Consider the following 14,785-nt stretch of genomic DNA (forward strand, 5'->3'; position numbering starts at 1 on the left):
TATTTTTGCAATGACTCGCCGTCGGAGGCTCTAAGCGTGTGTGTGTGTGTGTGTGTGTGTGTGTGTGTGTGTGTGTGTGTGTGTGTGTGTGTGTGTGTGTGTGTGTGTGTGTGTGTGTGTGTGTGTGTGTGTGTGTGTGTGTGTGTGTGTGTGTGTGTGTGTGTGTGTGTGTGTGTGTGTGTGTGTGTGTGACGTCAATAGGCTTTAGCCCGCCCCCGCTGAAGTAGAATGTCTGCTCGAAATCTCAGACTCTCTTCCCCACGTAGTGTGGTGTGTTGAGTCTGACGCTTGCAGTCAGGCTAATGTAGCCCTGGCCTGCAATACCGTTGAGTGACCAGAGAGGTGCTGTTGAGCAGCCTTGAAATGTACATGCATGCTCACCCCCCCCTTGAAATTAATGGACACCACTGCTCGGTTCACAGTGGTGTGATTTTTTTCGTACAGTTGTACAGTTCTGTACAATTTTGAGGTGGTTATTATATTATTATTATATATACTTTTGAAAACCCAAGTTCAAGTGGGTCATTCTTTGTAACAAGTACTTTTACTTTTGTAACTGTAAGTACATTTTGAAACCTTTTACTCAAAATTAGTGAAAATACAAAACGCATAGCCATTTAATGAATTTATTTGGGGGGTGGGGGGGGGGTGTTATGCCTGACATGCTTAAAATGAGGACTCCTCCGGGCTTAAAGTGGGTTAAAAACCACAAAACAGCACACTTTGTACAATTATTAAGTAGGGAATGTTTAAATGGGACTTAAGTGGTCACGAGAAAGTCCCGCCATTGAAACAATTTGACCTTATTTCTATAAATAAAGCTAATTGTGTTTATAAATGACTTGGAGAACTCCGAGTGACGCAGTCCACCCAGCGTCCGCCTACACGCCGCCTATTCAGCTACGCATGCGCATACTGTGGCAGAAGTGTTGCCAGATCTTGTGTGAGAAATAAGCAACAATAACAAAGTGAAGACGAGCCCAAAAAGACACGACCAGACTCACCAGAGGCCACATCAGATTTGAAAATGGTAACAGGTGGGCACTAGGGACACATCAAACATCTGGTTACCTCGATGTAAAATTTGCTACATCCAGGCATTTTGGGGCATAAACAAGAAGTTGAAGGATAAGTCTGATAATGATGTACAGTGCATCATGGTCACGTGTGTGCTTATTACACATTTTGTTATCTATTTATTTTTTTATTTTATTTTTTTACATTTTGGACAAATAGACAATTTTACATCGAGGTGCCCAGATGTCCCTAGTGCGGCGTGCCCCACCTATCCTGTATATCCACTATACACTATAGAAACAAGACCCCAAAAACAACTAAACAAGTATTTACAAGCTACTTTACAGGAAAAACAAGCCCAACGACGCTTATAATACGCAGACATGGCAACCGTGAGTAGCAGCACTTGTCACACAGCAGTATCAGGCAGTGAGGAGGGAGGCAGCAGGATCAACACTACAGCATTCAGGGGATCTGTTTATCCCAATTAAAACCTCCTGTATCTGCAACAATGTCTGAATATGACGCCAACCCCTTCGTGGATCCCGTTGACGTTAACCCGTTCCAGGTGAGTTCGTCGTTTGTTGTTCAACGCTTCTGTTTAAAGCATTATTTGTCGGTGTAGTGAAAGACTGAAAACGCTGTAAAAAGAGAGCCTATTATTCCATTGGCAACCAGAAACCTGTTTGGTTGGTTGTTGCTGGGTTTGGCCTGTAAGTGAGCATTTCCTTGTAATCGACGCGGTGATAGTGATCGACAGGTATTTCATCCAATTATATTTCTTTTAGAGCCAATAGAAAATGACACGTTGCAAGACGTACCTGCGCAGGTAGCTAATATTACTAGTATAGGCCCCTTGGGGACTTGAAGTTGAAGATCACCTAATGTTTACTGTTTGTAATTTATGTTTTAATGAATGATCATCCTGCATGTACCTCATATACATGACTTGCCCTATAATAATGTTGCCAAATACCAAGTATGGTAGCCATATTTGAGTTTGTTTACATCTAAAAGGAACATAGTTGTGCCATACTGTAACAGCTCTGTTTCGACCTAAATAAATGCCTTTGTGTCTTCTGAACAAATGGCTGTTGGGCAGAACAGGGTAGAGCTGCACATTCACAATGTGTACTTTATTTTATAATTTTTGCCCTTAAGGAAGAGTGTAGTCTTGTTTGCTGGAAAACAAGTTATTAAACCACCTGCCCTGAGCCAAGAGTTGCCAAAAAGGCACACAAACCTGTTTCCAGCTTGTCTCCTTCTGTCAGTTACTTTATTGACACAATTGTATAAAACATGACGCCCAAACAGTAATCGAAAACCCATGAATAAAAACTTAAAAAAGGTACATCACATTGAAATATACAATACACAAGTACACAACACAAATCCCTTTAACAGGAGCTTTCTGTTGCTCCAAAAGTGACAGGCAGACATGTAGCACACACAAAGTTCCTCCGTTAGTCAGTGCCCACAAAGAGTGCAGAGCTCAGATCAGTAAAATCGTGTCCATATTTTGCTCTGGGAGGCTCTCTCCATAACGACATGTCGCCACTCCGAAATTGACTTCTTATTGTCGGAGTGGCGACACTCCCATGGGGGTTAGGTTTAGGGTTAGAGATAGGGTGCTCTGATGTCTTGTGTGAGGGGACATGTGTACACTGTGCACAGTGTGCAGTATGTGTTGTTCATTTGTATATCAGTCTCACATTGACAAATACTCACTGCTCTGGTGGTATGTGACCCCGAATCCACCTGAAGTGAAATTCAAGTACAGTGTATTTAAGTATTTATGCAAATTTCTGTGTAGAATGAGCTAGGATTATGTATGTATTCTAGTTTTATGTTGTGTTCCTCTGCAAACCAAATACTGTATGTTGATGCAAAATATGTTTTCAATTGCCAAGCTTCTGGAAGATTGTTTTAGTTTTTTTCTGTTTTACAAATGCAAGGGTGCCAATACTTTTAGCCACAACTGTACATCTGGGTTGATGGTTTGGAATGTCTTATATCTTGTTCCCTCTTTGAATTTCAGTTCATGAATCATGTCCCTGACCCTGAGGTCACTCTCAATATGATCTAGTTTCTCCATTATCCCATATAAATGAGAATACATGATTTAGTTCTCCTTTAGGAATGTGCCATAATGTCACATGCCATCATGTTCAATTAGCCCTCCTGGCCAGATGGACACCACTGGTCCAGAGCTGGTTGGGCTCTGTAACCAAGTAAACGGTTGAAGGGGAAGGGCTTCCAACCTCGATTTCGATACTGAAATAATACTGAATTCTGCTTATGTTCTACTTTTAGGATGCCTCAGTCACACAAGCCACCAAAGGGATTGAAAACGTGGGAGAATTCAACCCCTTTTCCGCGAGTGAAATGGTAAGCTGCAACACTTTACCGCTTTCACATTTTGATTTGATACAGAAATAATACCGCATTGCTTACCTCTTCACTTAGAATTCATGTGCAACTGAATTATAAATATCTATATTATAATGTGTGCTTATATTAAATATGTCTTTAGGGACGCCACAGCGACACTACAATCCCTATCTCTGCTGCCGTATCTCAGCCGGCTGTGTTACAAGCATCATCTCTGGAGCCCGGTAGTGCGCAAGTGAGTCTCATACACTCTAATATGTATGATGAAAATGTGAGGTGTGAATATACATGAACTTGTCTATTTGACTTGAAGATTAACACAGCACTCGGGATACATTTGCAGTGGGTCAAACATTGAATGTAGAAAATGACTGACATCATTGAAATAATGTGTAGAATTTGGTATTATCTACCATTTTGTTTAATACTGAAACAAGCCTTTAGTGAACTCTCTTTAATAGCATTGTGTGGGACAGTGAAAATAATGAAGGACAAATAACAATGAAAAAGTATTCCTTATTATTTTATTATATATATATATATATATATATATATATATATATATATATATATATATTCACTAGTCCTTGGCTAATGGCAAATAAATATGACTTTGATCATAAATAATTTATGACAGTGGCATTTTGAGGGCGAACATGAAATGATTTCTATAAGCCAACACCCTCCAAACATGTTGTGTCAGTTACTCTTACATGTAAGCCAACATTGACGCTGTATTTTGGTCCTTGAAATATCCCCAAGATATTGCCATAAGTCTCAGATCATCTGGAAGTTTTTCCAGCTTTGTGTGGCATAGTAACTAAAGTGTAAACGCTGTCTCACTGTGTTTTGTTTTAAATCTGGAAATAGTTGGAGCACACCTTATGGAGTTTTATTATTATTTTTGTCTTTTATGCCTCTATTGATGGGATAATGACAGGAAATGGTGAGTGACATGCAGCAAAGTCCGTTGGGATCGAGACTCGAACCCATCATACGCTGTCAGGAGCCTAGGTGCCTGGACCGCTATGCCAGTGGTCCAAAATTGGTTTTGGAGCATGAGTCTATTATATTGATTGATTTATGAACTTCTTTTATTGACGATATAATCAATGCTCAAACAATTTAACACAATGGTGTGGAGTAGCAGAGGTAAAACATGCAATGAAAAAAGCTATATTTTAAAAGTAATATACTTAATTTCCATATAATCAAACCTAATACATTTTAATACATTTATAATCAGGTCCAACTGCTGTTTAGTCTTTTGTGTGAGCGTGTAAAGTACATACTGTGCAGCTGTGGTTTCCAACCAGTGGTCCGGGGATCACCAGTGTTCCTTGAGGGGGTACCATGTGGTGACCAAATTGAGAGCATAAAATGAAACCAAATCTGGACTATCCATTTGGTTTTCATTTTGCGCTTAAATTTACGCGTAAATTATTGTTAAACATTGGCATTACTTAATTTACAAGAAGTCTGCACAGTTAGAGAATGTAGAAGACTAGTTATTCTGGTCAACGTGTTGCCTGTTGTCTCTCCTATGGTACCAACATCAATACAGCATGGAATTGTGGATACAAATCTTTATCTTTATTATTTTGCGTCTGAGAGGTTAAATCAAATCAAATGGTAGTCTGTGGCTCAAATGCTGAATAAATAATGGATGGACCTTGATATGAAATGGGTTGAAAACCACTGCTGTACAGCATGCTTCACTTGGTATTGCAGTGTGAGCATTTTGAGGAAGGTCGATCCCCATGTTGGCTCAACGTTGCTCTTCACACCAGTTATCTGCCATTCTCCACCAGGCAACTGCGGCTGCCGCCCAGGCCACCCTCCTCAAACAGCAGGAGGAGCTGGAGAAGAAAGCTGCCGAGCTGGAGAGGAAGGAGCAGGAACTGAAGAACATTTCCTCGCGGACGGGACCGCCTGGTGGTGAGATTTACACATCTGCAATTTGAAGGTTTTAGACTTACAGTAAGTCTTCCATCCACTGATGTTATGTCCATGAACAATCTTTTATTTTATTTCATTGTGAGTACTTAGGATGTATTGCCAAAACGCTTATTTGTATCACTCAACAACAACAAGCAGGGTTCCCACGGTCATGAAATTCCTGGAAATATTTCGAAATTAGAAAAATAATTTTCCAGTACTGGAAAAGTTTTGGAATTGATCAAGGGTCCTGGAAGGTCCTGGAAAAAATAGCTATGCATTGTCTTTGGTTATGGATTTTGTTAATACCTCTGAAATGACAAATTAAACATTGGCCAAATTGTCAAATATTAGAGTCAGAAATTGTGAAAATAGCCGATCTACATGCTCACAAGGTGAGGATGTAGATCAGCTATTTTCACAATAGAAACATGTTATACAAAATTCCTCAACTCTTAGTGCTCGTCAGGGTGCCGGGTCCCCAGTTAAAATATGATTATTTCGGGGTTAAAGCCTGAAAAGTTTGAGAACCACTGGCATACACTACCTGTCTTTGGGAATTGCGCATAGGAGTAAGCAACTTGTTATTGAGCTGAATTATTGTTATATAGTCCTGGAAATTGGGTTAAATATTCTGGAAAAAGTTTTGGAAAGGTTTTGGAAATGAATTGGTAAAAATGTGTGGGAACACTGAACAAGGCAAACTGACAATAGACGTATTTATTCTTCGCCTCTTACCACTTGTTAATGAATGTAATAACTTCAGATTGCCGTAAGAAAAGCACTCCTCCATAATTCCCCTTAATTGTGTGTTGTCTTCATTAGGAACAATGAAGACATGACGTCAAATCAATATCAGGATTATTTCAAACGTTTGACTCGATTAATGAGCGAGTCTTGATGCGGTTGTGAGCTTGACGTGTCCTTGAGCAACACGCTGAACCCCAAATTGCTCCCAATGCATGGTTTCCTCTGCCATCGGTGTATGAATGTGTGAGTGAATGGGTGAATCACCCAATCAGTGGCTTTGTAAAAGCAATTAATAAAAATTGTCTGACTAATCTGCCGATTAATTTCTGAAACCCTTTTCTGCTAACAGCCCGAGAGAACAACTGGCCGCCGCTGCCAAAGTTCTTCCCTGTGAACCCCTGCTTCTATCAGGACTTTGACGAGGACATTCCTGAGGAGTATCGTAAGATCTGCAGGAGAATGTACTACCTCTGGATGTGTACGTAATATACTGTATATACTGTAGTATTTATGAAAGAATGCAATCCATCAAATACATTTCTGCTGAAATATGAACGTACTTGTCATCAAAAATCTGTAGACTAGTTTGTATGGTCTGTTTGGTTTTCAAATGTTAAAGGGATATTCCACTTAAAAAAAAGATTTGGACATTTTATCGTCTAATCAGGCTTTTATGATCACCCTGATCACAGTTTTTAATTTGCTTGATTCAATATTTAGATATTTGTTGTAATTGTTATCAGGCACTCCAGGCACACCATACACACCCATTGTAATGCTAGATTCATTAAAAACACCCATTATCTTTTCTGGTGACTCATACTACCCTCCTAATCATTTCATTCAATACAATATGAAAAAGAAAAAAAGATTTTGAAGTTAAAATGGGTGTGTATGGGGAGAAGCCTTGGAGGAGGAGAACTGATAACATTTACACCAAATATAATATTGAATCAAGCAAATTAAAAACTGTCCAGGGTGTTCATAAAAGCCTGAGGACCTGTCTAGACTTGTCTACACAGTGTGTGCATTTTGTCTGAGAATTAGAACTTGAGGGTTCTAATTCTCATTTAAACACACCAAACCGTTGTTTGGTGTGTTTAAATTGGCCCCTTAACACATTGACCGCCATTTTAACATACCTCCGTACTCCCACCTGCCATTCGTCTCCATAGACTTCCATGTAATTGGGTGTGCACGGATCATGCACACCCATGCCTAGATAATGCACCACGTGTGTCCACATTGCTCACAGCTTTCAAACAAAAAAATCCGAATGGAAATCCGTTCAGGCATTCATGAGATAACAGCCACTATGTTTAACAAAGATGGCTGCCAAAATGGCTGCCATGCTTGAAAGATGGGGTTGCTATGGGGGTTAAACATGCAATTTCGCGATTGCTATCATGCCTACTCCATTTTTTGGGGTCAAAAAAAAATTTTTTTTTTTTTAATTCTCGGGACTATCGGGCCTGGCGGGGAAAGACATTGGAATAATCTCGGGACTATCGGGCCTGGCAGGGAATGAGTTAAGCAGATCTTAGCCAAATGGATAATTTTTTTTTTTTTTTTTTCTTTTTTTTTTTTTGATTTGTTTTTGATCTTTTATGCCTTTATTGATAGGACAGTAGACAGGAAATGGGGGGAGAGAAGAGGAGTGACACGCGGCAAAGGTCGTCCGGATCGAGAATCGAACCGGCGACGCCGCCAGGCATCCATGCCTATGTAGCAATGCCTAAGTGGTATGCGCCTGGACCAGTAGGCCAGCGGGCGCCCCCCAAATGGATCATTCTTAGTTTATAAATACTGTATGTAGTTGAAATGAGCAAAAAACTAAACAAATCTGTGTTCCAAATAACCATGATGTCTCCTGTGTCTCCACAGTCCACTGCGCCACCCTCTTCCTGAACATCCTGGCCTGCCTGTCTTACTTCACAGCAGACTCTCAGTATGGTGTTGACTTTGGTCTGTCTATCCTCTGGTTCATCCTCTTCACCCCGGTGTCCTTCATCTGTTGGTACAGGCCCGTCTACAAGGCCTTCAGGTCAGTCACACTTCAAGTAGTTAGCTTTGTGCAGCACAGCACACAGTGTTCATTTTGTCGACTAAAACTATGACGAAAAATGTTCCACTACCTTTTTTTCACTGACAAAAACTAAATGAAAACTAAGCTATGATGACTACAACTAAATGTATTGACAATTTCGTCAACAAATAAAAACTAGGCTAAAATGTAGGCTAATTATTGTAGAAGATAAGAATTACAATTCTCAATCTCCTAGAATGTAACACTATAAGATATCTTCATTGGGGTATACACCTCTTGATTACAGGACGTGTTGGCAGCAGTTTATTTGTTTTCTGTATAGCATCATTGGCCCTCATTTATCAATGGAGTGTAAAAATCAGCACATTTTTCCCCCAAGATATTTGCGTAGGACAACGTTCAAGTGGCATATACAAAAGCGTCCTGAATAGCCAACCCTGGCGTATATTTGATCCCAGCGTTGGCTGGCTGAATTAAAATAACACGCCCTTAAATATTCTCGAAACGCCCCAATTTTACGACCAGAACAACCGGATTACGACATAGCAACGTAAGGAAAGCCAATAGAAGAGCGTTTACTCTGCACGCTTCAGTCCCCTTCATGTCCGCGTCCTACACTGACCACACGCACGCGCACACACGCAAGCCCAGCCGGAGCATCATTTTGGTACACTGTGGAAACGGCAGTCTTTGGCAGTGGGAATGTGGGATATTACCATTTATTCTGTAAACTAGGCTTGCATCCTTCATGAATGAGACCACACCAGCAGTGCACGTTTGAGTGGTTACACAAAAAATAAAGCAATCACGTAGGCTATTCCCCATAAACCACAGGCTTGCCATGTAGCTGGCCATGAATGCCATGGCAAGTAGGCAGTCATAATCTGAAGGTTTGGAGTGTCGTTTTTTTTTAAATATAGCCTAATGGGAGCGTTTATATATCCTTGTTCTGAGATGGCTTATCTTATCTTATCTGAATGACTGTTAAAGCACTTGTTGTTAGATTTATTCCCTATTGCTATAGATTTTAATTGCTTGTCATTGTAACTTGGAAATACAATTGGCGTGCATGTCCTTGATGTATGCTTTTATAAAATGTTATATTTTCACAGGGATTATTTATTAGTGTGTTAGATATACATTTTGGAGTGGATACACGTGTCAGATAGTTAGACCATGCTGCTCCGCATGTCTACAATGGAACAAAGTGGTGTAAGATGAATCCTTCACCACCGTAGAACTTGACGTGAGATCTGATCCTTCCCTACGCCAACGCCAAAGTCACGTTGCGATGATAAATGCCGACACTTGCCTAAATTTTGGCTTACGCCAAAATGTTGATCTGCAGTTCTGCACCACGTTTATAAATGAAGGCCAATGTCTCTCACTGTAAACATGGTCATACTGTACTGTACAGTATGTGACATCATCCCTTTCTGTTTTCTTTTCCTCCTCAGGTCTGACAGCTCCTTCAGTTTCTTTTTCTTTTTCTTTGTTTTCTTCTTCCAAGTAGCTGTGTACATCATCCAGACTGTGGGGATTCCCAAGTGGGGCAACAGGTCAGTGAGACAACCCCAGACGTACCGTATCTCTTGGGGAAATGTGCCAAAACACCTGAATGTTTTAATAAAGCCTGTGACTGAGTTACAAGTGGGTAGCTAGCCATTTAAGAAATGTTGGACATTTTACTTTGAGTAAGTTTACGTGGGTATACATGGGTTTTTCGTGGGTTTCTCTATTCATATACCTGTATGTCTCTGTCTGCACCCTGTCCTGTTTCTTGCCATCTCTTTGACAGATTCCAACCGCCCTAGTTTGATGCTGTGCTTTTTGTCTGGGGGGCTATACTTTGTAAGTGTGTGGAACCTTTGTCTCTCTCTCTCTCTCTTTCTCACTCTCTGTTTCTCTTTGGGTTCTATCTCTACTTCATTAAGTTGGCTTTTCCATCCTCCAAACCCTCATTCAACTTTTCAAACTTCATGCTTATTTTGGCTAGAGTCAGTGTGTGCTCCACTTTAAAGTTGAAATGTCTTTGTGCCAGTCAGCCTCTTCAATGCATGATGTAAAATGAAATGTGACACTGTTTACAGTGGATGGATTGCAGCCATCTCCATGATCCGTACAAACCTGGCGGTGGCCGTAGTTATGATGGTAGTGGCAGGTTTCTTCACTGTCAACGCTGTCTTGGGTGTGATCCTACTGAAGATGGTAAGGAATTATAAAGATCCTCATACTATATACATTACGGTTGAGTCTTTTACATTTTGGCCAGTCTAGATTTATGATGGGTAGAGATGTACCGATACCAGTTTATCCTTCCTGATCCCGATACCTATAACTTGGTATTGCCATATTCACAGATAGCAGCATTTTAGGCAGTATCGGCCGTGTTTCCCCAATACTGATATCGGAACAACTCTAATGCCCGGTGACTAATCTACTCAATTGAACACCCTGATGAGAAAGGATGACTCTGAACAATATCATGCCATTTTAGGCCTGATCAGGTCCTGTGTGAATCAGTGCCAATTTTTGGTCAACACTTCCAATTCCTCTTTGATCCAGGTCCATTCTAAATACCGGAGGACTGGAGCCAGCAAAACGCTAATCGTCAAAGTTGAGGCCCCTGCCATTGTGTGGTGAGACAGAGCGCCAGCCAACCAGAATTGAACTCCCTGATGAGAAAGGATGACACAGACTAATATCATGCCATTTTAGGCCTATTCTCAGCCTCGGGCCATATTCGATGAACATTTTTCGTCATAGTTTTCGTCAACAAAATCAACACTGCATTCTTGTTTTCGTTTACACCCGAGGCTGCCTATTTGGTTTAATGCGCCAGCACTAACTTGTGGAAGCCTTAATCTGTCAGTAGTCTCTGGCCCCCTTGCAGACCTCTACGTCTTATTACATTGAATTCACCCCAACATTTGAGGGGCGAAAATCCATAGTGCAGACATACGCAAAAATACAGTAAAATGGGTGAGAGTTATCATGCCAATAAAGCCCTTTGAATTGTTATGATTGACACTCTCATAACTAAGCAAGTTGTGCTTCTCTGAAAGCTCCACTGCTTTGAGCAGATCAAAGCTAGCCTGGAAACCAGATTATAGTCTGGCACCGCTCAGTTGTGATTGGATTTCACTCCCTCCGAAGTAGTGAGGGACCGATCAGACCATTATTCAAATATGGGGCGGATTTAAAAAAATGCCTCTGGTGATAAATGGAAATGCAGTTTTCATACAGAGATTCCAGACTAATGTCTACGCAGTGACATTAGTCTGGCCATGTCAGGCTAGATCAAAGCCAGCTACTTCTCTCAAGCAGGGAGAAGTACAGAGTACAGACAGACAATGCTTGTTTGTAACCATTTATACATTTTAGGTAGGAAATAGCCTTGTAGTTTCTCATTCTTGGCCTACAACTGCTAGTTTAAAATAAACATGATCAATATTCACAACTTCAATACCAGTAGTTTTGTTTCTATGGCGTCAAGTGTATAAGCCTAGTCCACGCCCACTTCATAGCACATGATGGCTGTGCTTGCTTCTGGTTGGCTGGCGCTCTGTCTCACCGCAACAGTGGCAGGGGTCTCAGCTGCATTGAACCGTTATACATTGATTGCAATCAATGTAAAAGGCTGTCCTGTGTGAATCAGTGGCAATTTTTGGTCAACACTCCCAATTCCTCTTTGCTCCAGGTCCACTCTAAATACCGGAGGACTGGAGCCAGCTTCACCAAGGCCCAGCAGGAGTTCAGCGTGGGTGTCCTGACCAACGGAGCCTTCCAGTCGGCTGCAACCAGCGCTGCCTCGGCGGCTGCCCAGGGAGCCTTCCAGAGGAACTAGCACATCTAGGCTGTCCAAAGGCCTTAATGCTACATCTACTCACTTTGTAGATGTCTATACCACTCCTGCCATGTTCCAATACTCTTTAGTAGCTTTTCTTTTAGACCGGGAGTTCACTTATTTATTGAGTTGATGAAAAAAGGAGCCATTTACGATCAAAGAAAGATTTCCAAGACTTCTCCAATTCTGCAATTTGTACCTTTCAGATAATACCATTGAAAGATTTAATTGAATTCAAAATTAATGTGTGTTACTGGAGATGATGCCGAGCTATTAATGCTTGCATTTGACCACTCAAACGGAACAAATGCTGTAAAATAATACAAAATTAAATGAGAAGTAGGCTGCCCATTAGCTGCATGTCTGAAAAGGAATGGCGTTGGTGAAAGCATCTTTCGGCAACTCCTGTCATTCTCGTTAGTCTACTGATGCAAGGAAACTGATAAAAAGTATTAGGACTGTGAGCATCTCACTCCCTCTGTAAAGATGATGTACATATTCAAAACAAACTGAGGCCTCGCATATAAAAGGACGGAGAATGCATACAAATCTCTAGACACATTTTGTTATTATATGAAAGTGCGTACTGTGTGTGCTGAGGTACATCCTCTACACCAGTGGTTCTCAACCTGTGGGTCGGGACCCCCAGGGAGGTCCCCACAAGATTTTGGAGAGTGAAGTTAAGGACTTTCAAGACCTTTTTTAGTACCTCAAAAATAAAATACAATTTTATAAAATAAAGACCATTAATGCATCAAAAGTAATCAACAACCTATACTATTAAAAACTGGTCAAACATTGGCCAAATTGTCAAATAATATAATGTAGAGGAAAAAAGAATTGCGATCTACAAGCTCACAAGTTGCAACGTTTTGCATTGCGAGCCGTTGCCGCTGTGGAACTGAGTCAAACTAAATGTAATGCCTCGACTTCTACAATTGAAAGTGCTTGTCAGGGTGGGGGTCTCTAGTTCAAATATGAATATTTGGGTTAGGGTCCCCAGTTAAAGTCCCCGGTTCATATCCCCAGACAGTTCAAATATGCTTATTTAGGGAGATCTCCAGTTTAAAGATGATTATTTTGGGGGGGGCGCATCTTGAAAACGATGAAGACCCGTGCTCTACACCACGTGTGCCCAATGCTCATACTGGCTGTGGGATATGGTAGCACTATTGGGAAAAAGTATAGAAGCAACATTTCAATGAAAAGCAACACTCTGCCTCCATGTGAAACGCTGAAAAAGAAGTAGTCAATGCTGTACATGACAATGCATGCGTTGGTCCCCCAAGTAAAGTAGGTGGCTGTGAACATGGAAGTAAGTTTACTAATACAGTATACTACTGTATCTATATATGAGCAACACCAAATTAGATATTGTTGCTGTCGGGTGGAAACCTCATAATGTACAAAACTTCAGCATTCAAATTGAAAAATGGCAACAAAAAGAAAGTTGCAGATCTACAAGTTCAAGGTTATTTTAAGATACTTTTGTGTGATTTTGTAGCATGACAAGTTGGGTAGTAATTTAACGAATCGAATCAATTAACAAAAGAATAAAAATATGGACATAGGAGATTTCTGCCCAAAAGCAACGATATGTAGGCTAATGCAAACATAGCCTTTAAAATGTTTGCACTTTCCTTTCTTTTCACTCTATTCTCTAGGCCTATATTGGCTTACAGATGATTGAAAACCTGCCCAATCAGAATATAGAGTTTTAGGTTTTGCTCATTATATGACATGACACTGATTAATTTCACATGGTTGGAAGGCAATAGCAGACTCCCCTTGATGGTGAGGTCAACCCTTTAAACCTTTATTACTGTCACCATCAATTTTATGCATTCGGCAAGTTGCCTTTCATTTATAGCAATAGATTTCTCCAAACAATATTCTCTCTTTTGGTACTCAACTTGCATTATTTTTATTTTCTTCTTTTTTTTTCTTTTTTTTCTTCCTTTTTTTTTACATACAGTATGCTGCAGTAAATACTGAATCCCTATTCTTATAATGTGTACTAATTGTTATGTTACTGTTTTGGAACCCACCACTACACTGTAACACTGGTTTATATCAGTTGTTCCATACACGCACACTTGAAAACATGTTTCTATGTTACTGTTATTTGGAACTCCACATCCAAGAACCCGTTTTATGGGAACAAATGTTACAGGTCGTGGACAGAAAATAGTTTGGAAGTGAATATCACAAAGATCAATACACTGAAGTTATGACAACGTTACACTACTGATATGAAGAATTACATGTCTGAATGTATTGCTCACTGTCTGGCAAACATCAACAGATGGATGCTTTTTTCCCTCCCAAGTGTATTATACTGTATATGATTAGATGATTATCGATGAAGGGATGAAGGTTTTTTTTTATCTATTTTTCTCGACTGTTTAATCTATTATACTGGCATAGATGAAGAAGACAGGTTAAGATGGTCAAATGAAGAAATGTTGATTCAAATGAAACTAATGTTTTTGCAGAAAAGTTGAGACTATATTGCATTGTTACTAGTAACGTTACTGTATTGTTTTTGATTATTAATATTATGGAGCTTTCTTATTATATAGAGGATAGGGTAACTGTACATGTATGTAATGCTGCTGTAGATTTAACTTTTGTAAAGAGGGATTAAGTTATGATGGGGTATAGAAATTGTAAATATTCACAAATAAAAGTGATGTGAGCTGAAAACAATTAATTTGTATATTTTTTTATTTATCAGTGGGCACAAAAACACAATCATACTATTTTATTTATTTTAACAAAATATTACAAGTAAC

General features: G+C 40.0%; 1 protein-coding gene across 1 annotated transcript; it reads left to right on the top strand.

Moving 5' to 3' along the window:
- Positions 1 to 1,457: 1,457 nt before the first annotated feature.
- scamp2l (secretory carrier membrane protein 2, like) lies at positions 1,458 to 14,638 on the top strand. The gene is made up of 9 exons (XM_080729268.1): positions 1,458 to 1,585; positions 3,331 to 3,405; positions 3,551 to 3,643; positions 5,220 to 5,346; positions 6,446 to 6,574; positions 7,981 to 8,140; positions 9,601 to 9,702; positions 10,234 to 10,351; positions 11,844 to 14,638. The coding sequence occupies exons 1-9, from the start codon at positions 1,529 to 1,531 to the stop codon at positions 11,988 to 11,990; spliced, it is 1,008 nt and encodes a 335-aa protein (XP_080585394.1). The 5' UTR covers positions 1,458 to 1,528; the 3' UTR covers positions 11,991 to 14,638.
- The last annotated feature ends 147 nt before the right edge of the window (positions 14,639 to 14,785 follow it).

This window comes from Nannobrachium achirus (genome assembly GCF_963921795.1).
Source record: "Nannobrachium achirus genome assembly, chromosome: 7".
Taxonomy (NCBI): domain Eukaryota; kingdom Metazoa; phylum Chordata; class Actinopteri; order Myctophiformes; family Myctophidae; genus Nannobrachium; species Nannobrachium achirus.

What these genes read in the sequence shown, in the direction of transcription:
- scamp2l (XM_080729268.1), top strand. Translation starts at nt 1,529, where the DNA reads ATGTCTGAATATGACGCCAACCCCTTCGTGGATCCCGTTGACGTTAAC. An exon ending in CCTTTTCCGCGAGTGAAATG is followed by an intron (nt 3,406 to 3,550) that starts GTAAGCTGCAAC and finishes ATATGTCTTTAG; the next exon opens with GGACGCCACAGCGACACTAC. An exon ending in ATTCCCAAGTGGGGCAACAG is followed by an intron (nt 9,703 to 10,233) that starts GTCAGTGAGACA and finishes CACTGTTTACAG; the next exon opens with TGGATGGATTGCAGCCATCT.